This window comes from Manis javanica, chromosome 6 (assembly GCF_040802235.1).
Source record: "Manis javanica isolate MJ-LG chromosome 6, MJ_LKY, whole genome shotgun sequence".
Lineage (NCBI taxonomy): Eukaryota > Metazoa > Chordata > Mammalia > Pholidota > Manidae > Manis > Manis javanica.
The window spans coordinates 68573519-68594818 of NC_133161.1; the positions used below are offsets into that span (position 1 = coordinate 68573519).

General features: G+C 36.3%; 1 protein-coding gene and 1 long non-coding RNA gene across 17 annotated transcripts in view; one reads left to right on the forward strand and one right to left on the reverse strand.

Annotated features, from left to right (window-relative positions):
* The window catches only part of PPP1R9A (protein phosphatase 1 regulatory subunit 9A), a 311401-nt gene that overhangs the window by 51763 nt on the left and 238338 nt on the right, over positions 1-21300 (reverse strand). For all 16 annotated transcript variants that reach the window (XM_073238811.1, XM_073238810.1, XM_073238815.1 and 13 more), the window contains 3 exons: positions 18022-18174; positions 3635-3688; positions 867-1096 (listed from right to left, as the gene is read on the reverse strand). In XM_073238811.1, coding sequence (XP_073094912.1) covers positions 867-1096; positions 3635-3688; positions 18022-18174 — 437 coding nt within the window. The remainder of the gene's footprint in view (positions 1-866; positions 1097-3634; positions 3689-18021; positions 18175-21300) is intronic.
* The window catches only part of LOC140849910 (uncharacterized), a 28595-nt gene continuing 18923 nt past the window's right edge, over positions 11629-21300 (forward strand). Inside the window, exon 1 of the long non-coding RNA XR_012132296.1 lies at positions 11629-12372. This is a non-coding gene — a long non-coding RNA (uncharacterized lncRNA). The remainder of the gene's footprint in view (positions 12373-21300) is intronic.

The following is a 21300-nucleotide window of genomic DNA, read 5'->3' on the forward strand; positions in this document are numbered from 1 at the left end:
TATGATACTGTTAAAATAGTGATGTATCAATTCATGGTCACAAAGAGCAATTTCCCTCTTTTTAACAATAATGTTTTTATAGCATTCTACTTTAAAAATTAAAAACATTTTCCATGATAAGAAATTAACAGAGATATGGAGGATCTTACATATATGCTTAGCTCCTAACTCTTGGCAATGGAAGACCAGAAGAGGTACTAGCACTACTTTTTCCTGTTCCTACTCACCAGAACAGTATCTCCCTGGCCAATTTCCCTGAAATTACACCAAGAGCCAATGGCACTAGCTCAGAAAGAGCTGCTGAAATTCAAAAGCAGAGTGTGGTGGGTCTAGTACTGCAGTGAACGGAGGCCCTCGTGATTCTCTCAACAGCTGAGAAAAGGAAGTGGCAGGGCAGGCAGTCTTGCTGCTCAATATTTACACTACATGTAGTGGGAAAAATCTGCAGTTTCTCATTCTAACAGAGAAAACAGCAGCCTCATCAAGGCCCAGTTGCTGCTTCGCATATACTATGCCCAACAGTCATTCTGCACGACTTCAAACTGGACTTCTTGCTTCTAAATCAGATGTTTCAAAAAGGGTAGAGATTCAAATGTCTTCATAGTTACTATCAATGATTAACTATTGGAAAGAAATCAGGAGGTAACGAGTTGTCAAAAAAGCATAATATAAACAAAATATGGTCTCATATAAAAAAATGACAGAAAGGCTTCCCAAAACTCATTGCCCATTTATGCTTTAACTATGCTTCTTAGAGGGATGACTCTGAGGCTACCTTTTCTATTGCACTAGATATTATAAAATTAGTGGATATAAACCTTCTTTAGACCTACATAGCTGTTCTTTAGTGATTAGAAGTTGCTTACTTTTGTTGAAAATCCTTGATCAATTTCTTTGCCTTGTTGTATTTCTTTTCCAAGGCCTGATACTGGCTTTGAGTCTCTTTGAGGTGCTCGTTCACCGTGTGGCACAGCGTTTGGGCCTCAATCCAGTAACTCTCCAACTTCAACATTCTCTCTTTATTCTCTTCTATATTCTGTTGGAGTTGGGTTTTTTCTAGCTCCCACCTCACTTTCTCATTTTCTGCTGCTTGCAGCTGGATAAAGCAAATGTCAAGGCACAGATAATAGGGGCACTTCTGCAGCAGAAATCCCTCCTAGTTTTACAGTGTGTTTTAGATTAAATTCCATAGTTATATATACTGAATCATCAAACACCTTGAGATGAGAAGAGCAAGCATTATTTTCATCATTTCATAGATTACAAAATGGAAGCCTTGAAAAGTGAAATGTTCTAAGGTCGCACATATGATAAAACATGGATTTAATTCCAACCCCCATGAGCTTTTTATCACACCATGTGGTCTAAAATTCTGTGAGCAATAAAAAAATGTTTCAGAATTTGATTATGTCCAATGAACTTCAACATGCTTTCTTTTAGAAATTTTAAAGTCATAATTATATGTAAAAAATTAACACAAAAAGGGAGGAGGGAGAGGCAAGCTGGGAAGGAGAGAGGGTTGTAGCACAGAATGATCCAATGGCTAAGAGAAGGACTCTGGAATTATTCAGTTTAGATGTGAATCCGAGCTCTGCCATTATTGGCCTTTAAACCTTAGGCAGATAATTGAAGTTCTCTAAAACTCAATTATATTATCGATGAGACAGAACTGTGATATAACACACCAGCATGCTTGGAATAGCTCCTGGGGCATAATAATCTGATGTGTGTTAGTTATTTTTACTTTGTTTTTATTCCTTTTGGTGACATTATTATATGCTTTATTTCAATTGACATGAACATAGTCTATAGATCATTAGTTTACTGGCAGTGTTCTGAATTTCTAGAGCCTTATAAACCCCAATTTGCAGTAAAGCATAAAAAGTGGTATAAGTAAAAATATAAATTATCGCTGAATTAATTTAAATTCCTCCAACAGAACAGAAAGGCAGATTCCTGCAGTTTCTGCTTCCAGGGACTCTTACGAATAGATAGGAATCTAGCCAAATCTCTCATTTCAACAGAAATTGAAAGCTTATCCTTCAGGTGAGGGGTCAAAGGTCATCTATTCAAATAAATTACCTTTATAGTAGTGCTTCATTTATTTCACATGCCTCCTTTAAAACTCAAAGGATACACATACCAATTTTCAAAATCTAAGACATTCCAAAATCATACAATGGAAATTCATATATGTTTTTATGTTTATTTTAAACTAAATACATTGGCAAAACAGATCACAATGTAAAAAAGTAATCAAAAAACATTTCAAAGTCAGGAATTCTATTATCAACATGGATATAAATAGAGTCACAGTAAAGTACATTATCTATGGATATTATATTGTCAATAATGAGAAAATGCAAAATACTAACTTACAGGATTTTCTATATTAAATGTTCATACTCTAACACATAGGCTTTGTTAAAGCACATACAATCACAAAGAAAACTTTTCCCTGATTGTAACCAAGAATTTTTTTAAAAATCTTCTATTCTCCTTTTCTATGCGAAGAAACAATAGCAATTTAAAACAGACCTGGGTTTTTACTGCCTCTTTTATTAAGCAATGTTCTGCACTTAAGTTGTTTATTTACCAACCACTACTAATTTAAAGATTATTATTCACAGAGCTTGGCTGACACCATGAATGATGTATAGTCATGTTTTGACTAAAGAGCTACAGAGTTATTAGCTGAGAATACCATTTAACCAAAATAGCCTCATTAATTCATCTCCAATGAAAACACATGGAAAAACTAAAACAAGTGTTCAGTGTGAACAGGAAAGCAGATTGTTAATGGTGGGGGGAGGAATTGTGTCTTAATTTTTTAAAGACCACATCAACAACAAAAAAATTTGTTTTAAAAGTAATTCAAAAGGCATTTTTCAATCTTTGAAATTACTTATTTGATATACTAGACACAATTCTAGGAATTTACAAATACCTTATGATTTCCCAATTAAAAATGCCTTTTTGAATCTTGTATTTTTTCATATGTAAACTAAAAATACATATTCCCTTTATCAAGAATTCCTTTTTCCACAGATTTAAATAGTGTGAGCTAAACATATCTCATAATTTCCAGCAGCATCTAGCAGCTAAAATCAATTATTCATATTACATGAAATTTCATATTTAATTATTAGAAATTGGAATATTTTTCCATGAAAAATAATGTGCTATGTTAAAAAATACATTGTTTTTGATGAATAAGTTAGAAATAAGTTATTAAACCTATTTAAAATAAGGTAAATAAAGAGACATAGATACAATATAATAGCTTGTGCTTAAGGAATTAGTGGTGAGATAATAATCCAGATGCTTGAACCATTAAAAATACTCACTTTTTAAGGAAAGCTCAGAGGGAGATGCCAATATAGGTGCAAATATGTAAACATGTATTTTTAAAGCACTGTGCTATTTCCACTGAGGGGGTATGGTGATGCTCACCCCTCTAGGGGTATGTGCTCTCACTGGCGGGTTTGCCTACACATCCAACTGTGGAAGTGATTCTCTCACATTTATACTCTTTGAAAAGCTCAGGAACAAATCCTTTCGTCCTAGGGCGGAATTTATTCATAGCATGCTAAGTTTAAAAAGTTCAATTCAAATCGCATGTGTTGGTGCTTACCTTGGTCTTCAATTTTTGAATCTCTGCTTCTGTAACTGCATGTTTGATTTGCAACTGAAAATTGAAAAGAAAGGAAAAAATCTGAACTAAGAAAGTGTATGCATATTTTTAAAGCTTCGGCAGCTAGAAGAGAACCTTATTACACTGCAGAAAGCCTAGCAAAGTGCTGCAATGCAGCAGGCTGTAAATTACAACGTCTAGTGTGTAAAATGATTCCCTAAGTACAAACTAAACACAGGGTTTATGGCCCACACTCCTTAACATTAGATTGGGTTACGAATTTAACTGCTCAGAGACCAAAGAGAAGAAAACGCAATTTGCTTGCCCTCTTTGCAGCTCTTCCTTGATGATTTGAGTGTCAAGGAATCATTTCCTTGCAGTCTTGCAGACAGTTTAAGCCGGCAAATCAGCCGGTGGCGGTGTGAAGATTCGGTTCCAAGTTTGGCAGAAAGGTGGCGCTAAGGTTCCGCGAGTCACCCACACGTTAGGTGGAACAGCGCTTCCACCACTCAGGCAATTTGGAAAGCAGCAGCCGGGGATGACGCCGACAGTTCCACAGAGAAATCTGTGACTTTTTTTTGTAATCGCAGAAAAGGTATAGATCTAGATTTCTGTCCTCCCAAAGATCTACTCTTAACTGAGGACCTAGACCCCAGAAAGCTTCAGCTGCAGTTTATGAGCCTGAAAGCCACCATTTGCTTTTGTTTGTTTTGCTTCTCCCCTCCCCCTCTTTGTTTTCTCTGTCAGGGAAGGCCAGAAACATTCACTTCCTTAGGGGATAAAAAAAAACACACCAAAATTTATGGAAAACAATTTATGGATTGACAGGTTAATCTCTGAAATCCTTGAGGCCAGATGTTTTTAGAATTTAGAATTCTTCCAATTTCAGAAAGGTAGTAAGGTGCATTTTCTATAAATTGTGTGTTACCCACAGCAGGGTCTGTGGAGGCACTCTGTAATCACACATGAATGTTTTTTGTCACCAAACTATGAAAATCCCAACTAAGTGAGGGATATGAAGACTAAAAATAACATCCTATCAGTTTGGGTCGGGTTTACCTCCAAATGAGTTGGCACCAAATTATTTTTAAAAACGGTTTTTTGAGTATTTTGGATTTAAGATTATACAAGAGAGACTATAAACCTTTACTATTACTGTAACCAAATAAGTCTAAGGTTTTATTATTGAAAAAATAAGTGAGAGAGTTGATAGGACATAAACGTGAAGAACCTTTGGAGATCACAACCCCTCATAAGCCTCAGCCCTCCCTTGGTTTGTAACCTGCATTTCCTTGCTTTATACAGGGCTGGTAGGGGAATAGGAGATGGATGAAGAGGGAAAGAAGCTATAATCAAGGACAGGTTTGTTCAACACCCTTGGAGGTCAATGAATAAAAAAGCCCAGAACCTGAGAACTCCAAATTCTGCGCAAAATGCTCCCTTTTGATGCTCCCAGGTCTCCCATTATGTTTAAGGCCCTGTGGTATTGCCATCTTGACTGTTTTAAATAAAGTTCTGCCCCACTCGCATCATTTATCTTCCCTTCTCACTCTCGGGTCTGGAAACTCCTGCCGTCTTGCCATGGGGATAAACAAAAATACACCAATCCTCACTGGTTCCTACTGCTCTGGAACCAGTTCTGCGCTCTGCTCCCAGTCTCTAGACAGGAAGCACCCTCTGTGCAGCTGTCATTCTTTTATGAAGCCCAAACAGGCAGTCCCGGCTCTCTCAGTTTCTAATCAGCCCTCGTGTACTATGCTTAACTTACCTGCCTTTAGCAGATAGCCCAGAGCACCAATGTACCCGGCAAGGGCTGCTCCAAATTCACGGCAACTCCCTCCACCTCACTGAGGTCTGAGCTTACCCACAGCTCTCATCTGGATGAATCTCTGGGGACTTGACAATACTGGGCAGCCCAGCCTGACATGCTCAAATGCCCAAGTGAATACTCCAACTATGAGCCCTGCAGTGAACACAGCACTGCAGAATCATGGATCCTGACCCTTTAGGACTCAACTTTAGACATGGAAAATCGGCCTGGTCTATGTTCACAGCAGACCACTGTTAAAATCAAGACTACAACCTGGATCCTTTGGTTCCTGATCCAGTTCCATTTTCCTTAGAAAACAGGGTTTAGTTTAATAGGCATTTATTAACTGCTATGTGCAAGAGGCTGTGAAGGTAACTCTTTCTCCTCCTAATAAATGTTAGTGCTAATCTCCCCTAGCAATATAAACTAATAAACTAAAAAATGGCAAAAGTACTTAGATGTTAGTACTTTTGTATAAAGTAAATATACATTACTTTATATATATAAATATAAATATATACACTCAGTCACACATTTATGACTATAAGGAATTATTTGCCATGGAGATCTTACACTTCATTGTGAACACACAGAGACAACCAGCAAATCCATGTGCGTAGATGATTTTGGAGTATCTGCAATTGTTACTGACAAGAAGATCAACTCCTTGCTCTTTTCACTGTGTGCCGAATATGAAGAGGAGGCACGTTAGACTGCTTCAATTCCTCTCAGGCCTACTGTGGACTAAACGCACGACGCCTGAAAATTCCATAACGTCTCTTGCTTTCATTTTCCTCACCTGTAAAATGTAGCTCCTCGTAAGTCATGACCTTCCTTATTGGAAGATTAAGTGACATAACCCATGTAGAGCTCTTAGCACAGTGGCTGGTACAGAATAAGCCCTTTAAAGTTGGCCATGACGAGGAGAGAATGATCTGAAACTGGGTTTCAGTAGTTTAAGTTGCAGAGCTCATAGCAAGTGTCAAAGCCAGGTTTTACACATTTCAGCCCATTCCACTAATACTAAGTTGGTTACATTTTCAGGACCCTCTATCTTTTTTATTATTTCCTGTATCATTGCCGATGAGTCTGCTAAGGAAGCAGGACAGGAGCTATTCACCTCATTGTTCATTTGGGGAAAGAGGCTCAGAGAAGTTACATGCCTTGAGGTCTGATTCCCCTGCTGCCCCTGTGTTTCCTTCACGATGAACCTAATTTGGGGATACATTTTTCATTTAATCCTCACAAAAACCCCGAGGCTCATGTCACCATTGTCACCTCCCAGATGAGAAATTATTACTCTGACTGGAGACCATGGATCACTTCTGGTAGTCTCTGAGTATTCTGACACTAAATACAAAATGGTGCTCAATCAGTTGCTGCTATTATTCATGGATTTTAGGAAGAAATACATTCCTCATTATTCAACCAGCATTTACTGAATGAGACTATGTATCAGGTACTGTGCTAGTCACTGAGGATACAGGAATGTGACAGAGAATCTACCTTCAAAAACTACAAGGAATACCCCTCCTGAGAGAAGTTTCCAGATCACCCTGAGAGAAACCTTGACAGAAATATCAGAGGGCACCTGCTCCTAGATAGCCTCATTAATCTTATTCCTATAAGCAGATCTGATGGCCTTCAGCTTTGGCCTATTTGTTACATCTCCAACCGTGGACCCTACTTCTGGGCAAAGTGGGCATGGAGGGCCTGAGATACCTCCTTCTCATGAGGAAGAGAAAACTGCTTTTCAAAGAGGTGAAATAACTTGATAGAGGAACAACAGCTGGTTAAAAAAAAAAAAAGAGTTGAGTATTCTTCTAGAGCAGTTTTCCCTCCATGTATTTAATTAACCTTTCCAAAGTAGAGGTCTACGGGTTCACACATCACCTGAGACTGGTCAGGGTGGCTGACTGCAGGGAGAGTTGCTCAACAGGATTGGTTAATAGAAACAGAGCCTGAAATTCCTGTTGGAACTTATAGGCTTCAGAGAATGTAGGTTTGGAGAAAAGAGTTGGGAAGAGAGGATATAAATAAAAAGAAAAGGTTAAGGATTGCAGGTCAGTGTCTTAACTTATAAGACTTATCTTTGTCATCTTTGACATGAATGACATAGATATCCAACCCAGGATTACAGCAAAAATAAACATATGTGTTCCTGAGGACAGTAGTAGCTCCATGCAGGTGTATCTGCTGTGTATATTTTCTGTTTATTTCTTTCAAAAATATGAATATAGAACATGTACCCTATCACCAAATCAATATAATCCTAATATAACCCTAATATAACTTCACTAGAAATCCTTACATAGAAACATAAATAGAAAAACTTAATTTTTGCACTGTCTTTACCTATCTTGTGCAAGCATGGAAAACATTTTTAAGACATTATCTTTGCAGGAAAGAATTTAAGAAAACTTTAGTACTAGCGAATTTACAATCAGATAGTAGCAACATTCCCTATTCTTATACAAGGCCAAAATGATATTTGTATAGAAGTTTGGGAAATAGTTTCAGTGTTAGAATAAAAACTTTTACAGTGATCTTTGTTTAATTTAAGTCTGTCTTAACCATGAAAACATAACTTCCACAAAAGAAAGAATCAGAGCTGTTTTTGCCTATACTTTGATACTGTTAAAATGAAGCTATACCATATTTCTTTATAATTTCTGCTCAAAGCTTTATATATATTATCTATCTTAATATTCACAAAAGTGTTTTTCGCAGGGAATAGTTTATGCAAAATTAGCTGAAACTGGCTGACTGAACGATAACACAATCTAATCTAAATGATAACACTAATTGCAGCATATGTAGCATGGGTGAGGTACTCCAGCAAGGTCACTCCCTAAGGAGGTGCTCATAAACTGCTTATTAATAATGAAGGGACTGGATGTAGGTGACAGCCTATAATTACAGTTCCTCTTTAAAGAAAAATCTTCACTGCTAAGCAGGTAACATTTTATACCCGTGGAAAATTCTCTATAATGGAATGGTCCTTAAACACAATTTTATTATCTATTTATAACTTTTTCTGGATTATTTTTCATAGATTCCTCATGACTAAGTAAGTAAAATAATGCAAATTTTAGGCTTCACTTTCTCCTCAGGACAAGTGCAGATGTGTTTTTCCTGGGGGCTGAGACCCATGGCTTCTGAGGAGGTGGGGTGGGGGACACTGGCACCTGGCCAGCAGCTTCTCATTTGGCCTCTTCCTACTTCCCACTAAACTTCCAGTGAAATCACATTAAAAAAGAGAATGGAAAACCAATGGAAACTAAAACTAAAAACAACCATTACTAGAATATGAAAGTCATGAAACTGAGTTAAGAAAAACCTATCCAAGCTTCACTCTGAAGATAGGGAGACACTCTGGGCCTCCCTCGCTGATCACTGAGATCCTGAGTCTGTCCAGTAAGAGAGCTGGGCAACTGCTGTCTCTCCCAGGAACTGCCCTCAAACCAGGCTCTCTCATTCTCTCAGTATTCCATATTCATTCAGAAAGCAACTCTTGGAATAGAAAGAGAATGCAGGAAAGGGGCTGACAGCAGCATATGACACGTTTTCCGCGATAGCCCAGAAAGTAGAGCAATATAGACAGAGGTGGTTGCAGCTAGTGCTTTGATAGCAGGGAATAATCTTTTTTTTCCTTTAACTTGGAGAACTGAGTGCTGAGATTCAGGAATACCTCAAATGAGTACAGAGAACAGTATACATGATGACAGACTGACAGAAAATAGCATCTGGTGGGGAAACTAGGCACATTGATATGTCCTCCTGAAATAGGTCTAGAAATGGGATTCATAATCAAGAGTGGAGAGTTGCTCACATCAAGTAGAAAAAGGCTTTAGGCTCATTTCAAGATAAGTAAAAGGAGAAAAAGGCACAGCTGAGCCTGTTACTAACTACTTTAAATCTAGGTAAAGAGAAAATCAACTTGAAAACTCAGATAAGTAAACCTGGGGAAATGATGCATCCCATAAGCACGCAGATACTTTAAGGTAACTTTAAGGAATAGCAGGGTGAAGACAAAGTGAGGAGGCAGAGGAGTGGATGAAGGGTAAGGAACTAAGGCTTTAATAAGAGAATTAAGTCATGTCAAATGATTAAATATGCTGAAGAGTATAACTGTATTTGAAGTTATAAGTACATTCAATGCTTGAGAAAACAATCACTGATATGAGAATAATCTCATACATAGAAAAAATAGAATACAAAAGAAAACATGAGGAAAGATAATACTGAAGATAAAGTGTTTCTAGAAAACAAACAAAAATAATAAAATTTGAATAAAATATTCATGGACTAAAATGAAACAAAACCAAAACACAAACAGAAACAAACAGGGGAAGCCAGTTAGATGAAAAAAAAAAATCAATGAAAGGAGGCTTCTTTCAAGAAACTGGGATAAAAATTTTAAAGTGCAAGACTAAAATAATACAAGCATCCAAATGCAGCCTGGCATTAGACTTTACAATATGCAATGCTACCTTAAAACAATGAAACTTGCCTTATAACATTTTCAGGAAAAAAGGATGTGAGTCAAACTATTAAACCCAGCTAAACTGTCATTCCTATATCATGATAATTAGGATGTCCCATTATCAGGTAGCTCATGAAAACTGTACCCTCCATGAGCACTTAATGAATTACTTAAAGACATATTCAGGGAAATGAGGGAAAATCTAAAACTTAACAATTGGGAAATTTTAGTGTAAAGTGAATAATAGTTGAAACTGAATAAGCTGAGAGTATAACTATTTACAGTATATATTATCATAAAGTTAACTGAAAAGTTAAGTTTTAAAAAAATGTGGAAATTACATTTTTAACAATCTTGTCTTAGAAAACAAGATTGTATAAAAATCTTCTAGGTGGAAGATTCAATGGCATTGTTCTGTTCTTAATTTTGAAAATTAAAGAGCTAGAAAATGCTTTCTAAAAACTTGAAGATAATCCTTAGTAAAAACCAATAAACAGAAAAGAAATGAAAACCATAAAATGAGACCAATTAGATTCTGAATAACTATAGCAACAAATTTAATTTTTTTAACTAAAAGATGAAGACTCCAAGATATTTTTAAAATTTGCAATAAAATAAAGTGCTGCACTATTTACAATAGCCAATATATGGAAACAAACTGAGTGCCCATCAGGAGATAAATGGATAAAGAAGAGGTGGTACATATACATAATGGAATATTATTTAGCCATAAAAAGAAAACAAATCCTACCATTTGCAATGACATGGATACAGCTAGAGGGTATTATGTTCAGTGAAATAAGCCAGGTGGAGAAAGGCAAGTACCAAATGATTATACTCATCTTTGAAGTGTAACAACAAAGCAAAACAGAAGGAATAAAACAGCAGCAGACTCAGTCACCAAAGGGAAGGGGGTGGGAGAGTGGGCGAGGAGGGAGGGAGAAGGGGATTAATGGGCATTATAATTAGCACTCACAATTTAGGTAGGTCACAGGGATGACAGTATAGCATGGAGAAGATAAGTAGTGACTCTATAGCATCTTACTATGCTGATGGACAGTGACTGCAGTGGAGTGTTGGGGGGACCTGATAATATGCGTGAATGTTGAAATCACAATGTTGTTCATGTGAAACCTTCATAAGATTTTATATCAATGATACCTTAATTAAAATAAAATAAAATAGAGTGCTGCAATTCGGTTTATGTTAAAAGCAGGTACATATATATACATATGTTTATTCATATGTTTAACCAGCATAGTATGTTTATCCAGCAGCTACAAACAAAAGTAGCAGTCACATTATTAATATCAGAAAAAATAAAGATAAAAAATCTTTAAGTCATATTCTATATGCTTTCAGTGTTTTTAACATTGAAATAGATAATCTATTGAAATAATCAAAGCTGTTAGACACAAAATATAATAATGAGATACTATATAATAACACAAAATATAATCATTTAATAAATGTAATCTTACTGTAATAAATGGCTCTCAGTTTATTAGGTTAAGTAGGGAAAACAAATATGGATATAGAAGGTATAAAACATATCATTTTTATCACAAATATCCATATTAATCTATAATAAAATCACCACTTTAAAAAAACCAAAACTTGCAAAGACAGCATTACCTGACCAGAATGTAAAAAAACATTAATAATAGAAAGTTACAAATTAAAAACTGCTTCCTCAATTGTTCAAGTCAGAGAGAAATGAAAACAGTAAAAGTGAAAAATTATGGCATATTTGCAAAATGACGACAGCAAGAAAAATGCATCTTGAAAACTAAGAGATGTGGCCAAAGGCCTCCTAAGGGAGAGATTCATAGTTTTAAATGCTTTTGGGTTGAAACAAAGTATTACAATCAATTTAGCATTTATTGCAAGAAATTAGAACAAGAGAAATCAAACATTCCTAAGGATAATAGGATGATGGAATTAATTTTTTTTTTTTAAAGTAGAAATGACTGAATTAGGTAGGGGAAAACTTCCACTCAGTACAACACAGCAAATCAACAAAAGCTATTTTTTGCCTGTCCTGAATACAACTTTGGATAGCAAAAGAGGAAAAAAAAAAAGAACACTGCGAGCTTCCGGGTCTCAGCCATCAGTTAACAAAAAAAGCTCATGAGAAAGTCTTGAGAGATAGAACACAAATTTTCCAGATGTGTTGGAAAAAATGAGGACCTGAAGCAGGAAAACGTCAACAGCCATGAATGGGATACAGCAATCTAATTAATCTTTACTCTTACACACGTGACCTAGGCAAGCCTGTGTCTGGAGGTGAATCAGGGACAATCTGTTCTCCTGCCCTGAAGTTTGGACCTCCTGGTTCCTAACTTAGATTTTGGTGCTGTATAGGAAAGCAGCAGTGCCAGAATGATGGCGAATTAACACCAGGGATACCCCCCCCCCCAATTACAGCCAGAAGAAGTACAGGTGAGTTGAAACTAATTATTTTGTAAAAAGCATATCTATAAATATATTTAACTAAAACTCTTGAAATACAAAAAAAATTGGAGGGAAGGAGAGGTGAATGACAGTATGCTATGGTCATTATTTTCTTATATGGTAAAGGCACAGCTATGGATCTGCTTTCTATATTGCCAGGAGAAACATAACCTAAGAGTGAGTCAGTTTGCTCATGGGTAATTGCTTGAAGAATAGAATAAAAATGCATAACATCAAATGAAAATCTAATATATCTAAGGGCTAGCAGGTGAAAAGATTTATTTTAAAAAGGAAGAAAAAAGCATAGAAATTATAAAATATGAAATAAGATGGCGCTGTTAAGTTCTAATATCAAAGTGATTAAAGAAATGTAAATGGATTAAATTTACCAATGAACTGATAAAGACTCCCAGAGGCATATAAAAGGAAGATTTAGGAATAGGTTGATTAAAGAAACACATATGAACAAAAGGATATAGAAAAGCTAAAAGCAAAGAGATGGAAAAAGTAGATGCTGTGAAACAAATATGAAGCAAAAGGCAGTGTTCTACTTTTGCTGTAAAAGTAGAATTTGGGGACAAAATGTATCATAAAGGACATGAGAGGTGTTAACAATAGATCAAAAAGTTGTAATAAACTAACGTATATGCAGCTAACAATAAAGGTTTAAAATATATAAAACTACAAATGACAGAAGTATAGAAAGAAAAAAACAACTACAGTTTTTGTTAACATATGCTTTTCAGAATTAGCAGATCAAGCAGAAAAAATCTAAGTCATGCTATAAAAAAAATGAGTGTTTGTACCATTAATCTTACTTACATAAAGGAAAACATATATAAATTTCATACCCACAGAATATGTGTGCATTTTGCATGCATGAGTAATATTCAAACAAAACTGTTCATGAATAAAGCTTAAAAAGAAGTCTTGAAAATTCTAAATAGCTATCATATGGAATATGTTTTCTGACTAGAATGTGATAAAATTAGAATCCAGTAACAAAAGGACAGCAAAATAAAGTTCCATATGTCTGGAAAGCAAAATATACCACCAAATAATTCTGTTTTAAAGAGAAAATCCCAAGAGAAATTGTGTCTAAATGACAATGGCATTCTAAATGTAAAAAAGTTGTGACATGTAGCTAAAGCAATATTCAGAAAAGAAATTATAACTTTAAGTATACTTATCAGAATGCAAGAATTGTCAAAAATAAATGTACTAAGTTCAACCAATTAACACCAAAAAAGGAAGAAGGAGAAATAAAAACATTGGTAAGAAATCATAAAATAAGCATTTTTTAATTTAAAAAGAAAAAACTAGGAATGTAAAAGCTAACATGACAGACAAAATTCTAGAAAAAACATGAAATAGTCAAATAAATACTAGAAAAAGGGTAATGACAGTGAAGATTTCAGTATTTAAAGTTTACATTATAAAAATATAATAAATATGAATGCCTAGAGGAAATACATGAATTGCTTGAGAAATGCAAAATACCAAAATTGGCCTAAGAAAACTATGAAAACATGAACAGAGTGATGGCTATTATCAAAGGTATTTAAAACCTTCCTCCACAAAGGCACAGATGGTTGTAGAGCTGAGTAATAGCAAACTTACAGGGAACAGAAATTTCTATCATATGCAAGTCATTAAGTTTCTCTTATAAAAGTCATACCTGAAAATAGAAAAATGGAGATAGAATTCCTCTTAACTTATATTGAAGCTAATACAACCTTTGTGGCACCTTTTGATTAATTTACTCTAGTTAATATTTTCTGTTACTTATAGGTGAATGCTTATGTTCTAAGTAACTAACATAGGGAGTGTAAAATTGTAGAGTCAGAAAAAAGGACTTGAATTAGATATACTCCATAAAGTTGGATTAAAAGAGTCGATGTGATTTTTTTTAAATGCCAATTTTCTGAAGTTAATTTACTAACTTAATTTAGCTACAATAAAAATGCAAGGACATTGTCTCAAGGGCTTTAGTAAAGTGACTCAAATGTTTTCTTGAATAAACTGAAAAGTAAAGGAATTTCTTAAGGGAAGAGTTAGATGGATCTGATTTAGTCAATCAATTTTTAATATACAGTCCACCAATATTGCACCAAAGAATAGTGAGAAAACAGAACAGAATATGAAGACCAAAAGCAGCCCAGAGTAGAAAGGCACAAATTCTGGAGAAAATAATGCTGGCTGTCCAAACAGAGGGAAATGAGTAAATGAGCATTTAAGAAATGTGCTGGCAACCTTGTCAACTATTTAGGAAAATTAAATTAGGTACCTGTCTTGTATTATACAATTTTCAGTGTATGCTTTATACTTTTTAGTCACCAAATATTTAACCATTAACTATATGCCAAGAACTGTGCAAGGACTGAGGATAAAATAGTGAGCAAACCCAGAAGCTATGAATCTAGTAGGAAGACACATAATAGGCCCAAAGCGGGACTGAAATAATGTCTGTAAAAAGCTTTTATAATGTGAGGCTTTTTACAGACTCCAATGCAACATGATTCTCCACCTCCACCCCAAGTTTTGTGCATAATTTAAGAAAAAAAATCTAGTGCTATACAGTATTTGGGCATGTATGTTAATTACACAAATATATTTAACACTGTGATAGTGTGGCATTTGACTGCAGTGAAAGAGTGCCACACAGCTGGTACTTAGTGGCAATCTCCTGAAGAAAGGAATATATTAATATGTTAAACATAAAACAAAAGACGATAAAATAATTAGAAGTGAAATGATTGTGGTATTTGCCTGTTCTTGAGGGGGATACAACTTCAATTCCCCAAATTAAAAGGAAACTGGATACAACTTCAATTCCCCAAATTAAAAGGAAACTACTGATCCGGTTGCTAGACTAAAAATAAATCAGCCATGTTATAGAGAGTGGGTCCAGATCACACAGCAGCCTACACCAAGGTCAGCATCCATTTTCTGTAAAAGGCCAGAGAGCAAATAATTCAGGATTTGCAGGTCATATCAACTCTTTCCTGCTGCAGCATGAAAACAGCCACAAACAATAAATAAATATATATTCATGGCTTTGTTTGAATGCAAGTTTATTTATGACCAAAGGCAGTAAGTCAGATTCAACCAGTGGATCATGGTTTGCCGACAGTTGGTCAAGACTGTGCAGTTGTCTACACAGCGGTATACACGTTAGAAAATATTTACAAAGCATAGAGTTTTTGGCTCAATTCAGAAAATGAAGTACAAAACCTTCCATATACTATTTCTGCTTGTTAGACTCTTTAGCTTCCATAAAAGAATGTGAACTTTCCTTCCAGTTCAATTATCTTCCAAAGAGTAGGGGACACACTCCCCCGGCAACATGAAGAAATGTATTACAGGCTTTCTTTTGCCAGGGTATACTGCTTTGGCCTAACTGCCTCAGAGTTGGACTGAGAGTTACAATACTCAAGAAAGATTTCTGAAAGGATAAGTAGTCCATCTACTCTTCTAGATAATCTGTATTCTTGGGCCAAATCAGGGCCATAGAGAAACAGGTCCCTAGATTACACTTCTTCCCTCAACTCAGACACTTGCTGCAGAATACCTTCTTTTCTGCATTGTTCTTTCATTTGAAGATCTCAATTAATCAAAAGGTTTTAGAAGGAACGGCCTATGATAGGCATCGCTACTCCCACTGTAATTCCTTTACAAAACACTATTTTGTTATCATTACAAAATAGTGTACTTCACAGTCACCAAGATGTCTGTATCTGATTTGGAACTAGGAATAGTCATAAATCATCTGAAAAACCCATGGATTTTGCCTCAAGGATTCTGTGAACTATATAAATGGAAATGGTTTATCCTAATAATAATAGGTGGAAGAGAAATGGGCACTCTTAACACACTAGAAGATATAAATAAATTTCTACATCACCAAGAAAAGCCATGCTGGTGGCAACATGGTATTAAGAACCATAACTCAAAATATTCATATTTTTTGATCTAATGACTCCACTGTGAGAAATTATCTGAAGGGTAAGTATACAGATATTTATTGCACTATTAAATTTAATAATAATAATTTTTAAAAACCTAGAAACAAAGGAAATGTTCCAAGACAAGGAATTAATAAATCAATTTTATAAGATCCATAAAATGCAACAGTGAAGAAGTATCATTTATGAAAGACCATTTCATGATACAGGAAAATCCTAATAATAGAATTTTAAGTATCAAGAGTAGGAATTTAACACAGCATATATTGTATAATCTCAAATAATACAATACTAGGATTATGAATGATTTTTTGACATTTTTACAAATCTGTATTTTCCAAAACTGTATAATGAGCATGTTTGGGTTTTTTTTTAACAAAAATTTATATTAGAAAAGTACATTCACTTCGATACTTGTCTTACAAATGTAAATTGTCATAAGGGATTAAAAAGGTAAGTTAGGCCTATTAGGTATAACACCTAAGTATACAATTGAGCTATTTATGAAACACCAAAATTAGAAATTATTAATGAAATAAAATAGGAAATAAATAAAATTAAAAATAATAAATCTCCAATCATCAATCTTGCTTTTCTCCTTTAGAAGAACATTTTTTTTTCCCCAAGGGGTCAAGTCACTAATAGACTTGAAACTACAGAATAGTGCTTTTTCAAGCCTCAAAGCTTCAAGATTATTGTGGGGAGGTTGTAAATCAAGACATACTTGCCTTTAACAATGGAGGACATTCCTTAAAACAATGAAGAATAAACTGCTTGTGGATCCATTCAAAACTGTTTGCATTTCACAGGTTGGGGTTCTGAGTAGTTCTTAACTTGGAAGAAGACTTTATGTGGTTATCCACATTTGTCCCCTCAGGACCCACTCTTGGCCATTCTCTGACATCTCCTGCCTCAGGAAGCTGGACTCTCAGGACTTCAAAAATGCATCCCCCAGGCTCCCCTGCCAGGGTTTGTCCAATGGGAAGCATCAGCAGGAGGAGAGAAGGGTCTGGGTATTATCACCCTTGTCCCCAGGATGCAGTATTTAGCAGTGGCTGCATCTTCTAAAGCTGCAGATGCTGATGGCCTTCCTTCAAAAAAGGCAATCTTTGTCCTTCTGTACCCATTAAGCCAAAAGATGGTAACAGCTTCCTGCTGTTGCCAGACCCTGTACACTTCACCATCCCTTGGTAGTTCTTTAACTCTGTTCAAAGTTCATTCATCAACCTTTAATTTATTCAATTAAACCACCTGAATATGGTATCTGATTCCTGCTGAGACCCTGTCTATGTTAGGACAAGGGGAAAAAAAAGTTTTTTTTAGAAACTACTGCCTTAGAGGAAAGCTTATCACCAAGTCACAAAACTTCTATAAAACTGAAAAAAATATAACCTGAACTTACCAGGAAAACTGCATATTTAAACTACAGCTTGAAAATGGAACAGACCAGTTGCAAGTTGTCACTATGACAAATAACAAGCATTGAAATTAGTAACTGTGGAACAAGATCTAGTTAAATTCTTCCTCGAAACTCAAGGAGATTCAAACAATCTGTTATTAAAAGGCTTTCTTTTGAAAACAGATTATTCTTAATACATTTTTCCAACAAAAATATATGCTTGATAATGAGATGGAAAGGTGTAGAAAAGTATTTTGCAGATCAGCAGCTTACCTCTTTGAACTTGTGACTGAGCTTGCTTGTGTCCAGGTCTGATGGGGAAAACATGTCCTCGTTCTCAGGCAGCTCAAAGACTTCAATGGCTATCTCACTGCCAGGAACAGGTCCTGCCTCATCCTCTTCTTCATCTGTGGCATATTCTCCAGTCTGGAAGGAAGGCGATTTCAGAAATCCAGCTCTCCTTACCCCAAGTGGAGGTGGATTATTAGAAAATATTTTATGAAAGATAAATGAGACATGTCACCAAATAGTAAAATGGTAAGTAGGCTTTTAAGTCAGGCATGCCTCATGCAGCCAATGTTATAAACAAATGTTAGTTCAAAGATCCAAAGTGACAGGTCTGTGCCCTATATGTAAGTGCATTTCCAGAATCTAATACACATCAGCAGCATCTTTAGTACAGCAACAAAAGTTGTTTTCAATGTAAGTATTTTGTGGTTTTACTGAATAAAACTATGTTGCTAAGGGAAATAACTTAATTCCTTTACACTGCTTCCACCTATGGAAGGACAGGGAAGAAGGAAGGGGAGATCAAAGATGCAGAGAAATGGAAAGGGCCTTAATTAAGCCTTATAAAGGTTTAGTAGATGAATTCTCCCCAGTTTTAGAGTTCAATCAGGTCTGCTGCATGTTTGTTGGTTTAACTAATGTGGTGGTTAGCCAGTGACCTAAAAGGCTAAACCAAATGCTTCTAAATTATCATCTGCACAGGTGGATTGCTTTGCCTGCAGAGCATTTTGATAAATCCTAGTGGTTTGCAATGTTTAAAAAAATTCACATAAGATTCTAGAGTTCCAGTTTTTCTTCAGAAAGCCAAAGATCTAGTAATGTAGGCACATAGTGACATGACAACTGGCCAGAGCCAGCCGCAGTTGCCCCTTTCAGGTGGGTCACACACTGTCCAATACACAACAACTTCCATAACTCCATATTGTTCTATGCTGTTAGCTTCACTCCAGAATACCCATTGGCCCCTTGGATATTTAAGTTTGTGACCCCTGGAATAAATGTTCCTCCTCACCACTAACTTCCTTAACATTATTAGAAAGTAGCTCCTCTCCTGGCAGCATCAGGCTATGAGACTCTAATTCAAAATAATTGTTTGAAATCTATACCTTATGATATAATTTAAAGATAAATCACTGATTCACAGGGTTGAAAACAAAGTTCATTTAATTCACCCCTGTTCTTTCAGGTGGTATAACATCTAATACATAAAACAAATAGAAATTCATATTGCCTTATAAAAAACTTTCATAAACAGTGCACTGAGTGATCTATTCCTTTGATTAAATAAGCTAGTACCTGATTGCTGTTTTTTCCTTTGGTCTGTGCTACAATCCTCTTGTTAAAGCTGAAATTCTTATTTCTTTCATTGTGTTTGCACATGAAGGACATCTGGCCATTAACCTCAATGTAATAATTCCTAATGTCTAAAAGGCCATTAGTAAATTGCCATTCTGACTTCTCTTTTTCAAGTAAAAGAATTCTAGTTTCCTCATAGGTTTCTTTCTCTGTAATTGTCTCTGTGCCTGTACTCTGACTTCTCTCCAAGTTCTCCACATTTCTCTTAAATAGCAGGGGCCAGAAGTAGGCACAATTTCTAGTAAGGAATCGGAGGGCCATTGACCACTGTGAGTAAACTGCCTCAGGTTCCTTTAGACTCTATTTCTCCACCTGGAGGCTATTATCATGAAGACTGTGACTCTCGTGACATCTGCATCTATAATTAAGCTCAGGTATTTCATACAGAGCAGTGATATTCCAAATTGGTTACACATTAGTTAGAACCTTTTCTTCCCCCCCCAAATAAAATCAGAGATGCCTTGACTGAAAGGGAAAGAGGTGGATGGCCTCCATCTTTGATCCTATCTGGAACCCTAGAACTCTTTAGAAACCAATCTGGAAATGTCTAAACTATAAACATCATCCCAAGTGTATTTGGCTCTGGAGTGGAAGGTAGCTGAAGAGGGAGTGCTGGTTGGTTCCAGATAGCTTCCATTTGTTGGTATGAGATCCTGTACATCTTAAAAGGACTCTAGTTAGAGATCTGGTGTGGTGGTTTGTGCTATTCTATAAATTAATTCATCTTCTATTTACATATTTTAGAATCAACAGGTATTTTGTGATGTTAATTAATAGGAATGTAGCAAGGCTAGCAGGTACACAATCTCAAGACACCTTGAGGAAAGTTTTGCTTTAGAGACATAAAACCAGGTGCTTGTTTTTAATACTAAAACAGCTAGCAGCAAAGCCACACCATGCCTAAACCAGGTATACAAAATTTACTTCTATAGCATCAATTTGATAAATTTCATGGAGGACTTAATATAAAATCTTCAGCCAAATTTGACTGATGACTTAAATGTGGCACATTTCAAGCATAAAGACTGAAACAAACTATTTGATTTCCCTTTACCAGCTTGAAAATAGGAACTTCTTCATTATGTATAAAGGAATATGAATATGTGCATTGGTTGGGGTCTGACATACAACAGAATCTCAAAAAATATTTTTAAAAGAATAAACACAAGAGACAGGGGTGGAGCCAAGATGGCGGCATGAGTAGGACAGTGGGAATCTCCTCCCAAAAACATATATATTTTTGAAAATACAACAAATACAACTAATCCTATTAGAGAGACCAGAAGACACAGGACAACAGCCAGACTACATCCACACCTGCGAGAACCCAGCACCTCGTGAAGGGGGTAAGATACAAGCCCCCGCCCAGCGGGACCCAAGCGCCCCTCCCCCCCAGCTCCCGGCGGGAGGAGAGGAGTCAGAGCAGGGAGGGAAGAGGGAGCCCAGGACTGCTAAACACCCAGCCCCAGCCATCCACACCAGAGCACAGACACAGTGCATGCGTGGGGTCCTGGATACTAGGGAAACAGGACAGCAAGATCTTTGAGCGAGTCCCAAAGCTGGCGCCCCTGTGACAAAGAAAAGCGAGTGTTTTTTGAAAGTCTTAAAGGGACAGGGACGCCACAGCTGGACGGAAGCATTCTGGATGACAGTCCAGCAGCTGGAAATTCCAGGGAACTCTGGGCACACTAACCCCCTGGGCAACAGCTCTGAGATGCCTCATGGAGGTAAACAACCAAACAGCCTCCCGTCCATAACCCTTCCAGGGCCCCGCCATAGTAGAGCAGATGCCTGAGGCTGGCCATGCCCACAGCAAGGGAGCTTCCCCCATACCGGCCGGGCAAGATACAGTGACCCAGTCTACACACAATTGCCCAACACAAGCCACTAGGGGTCGCAGTTGTCCCA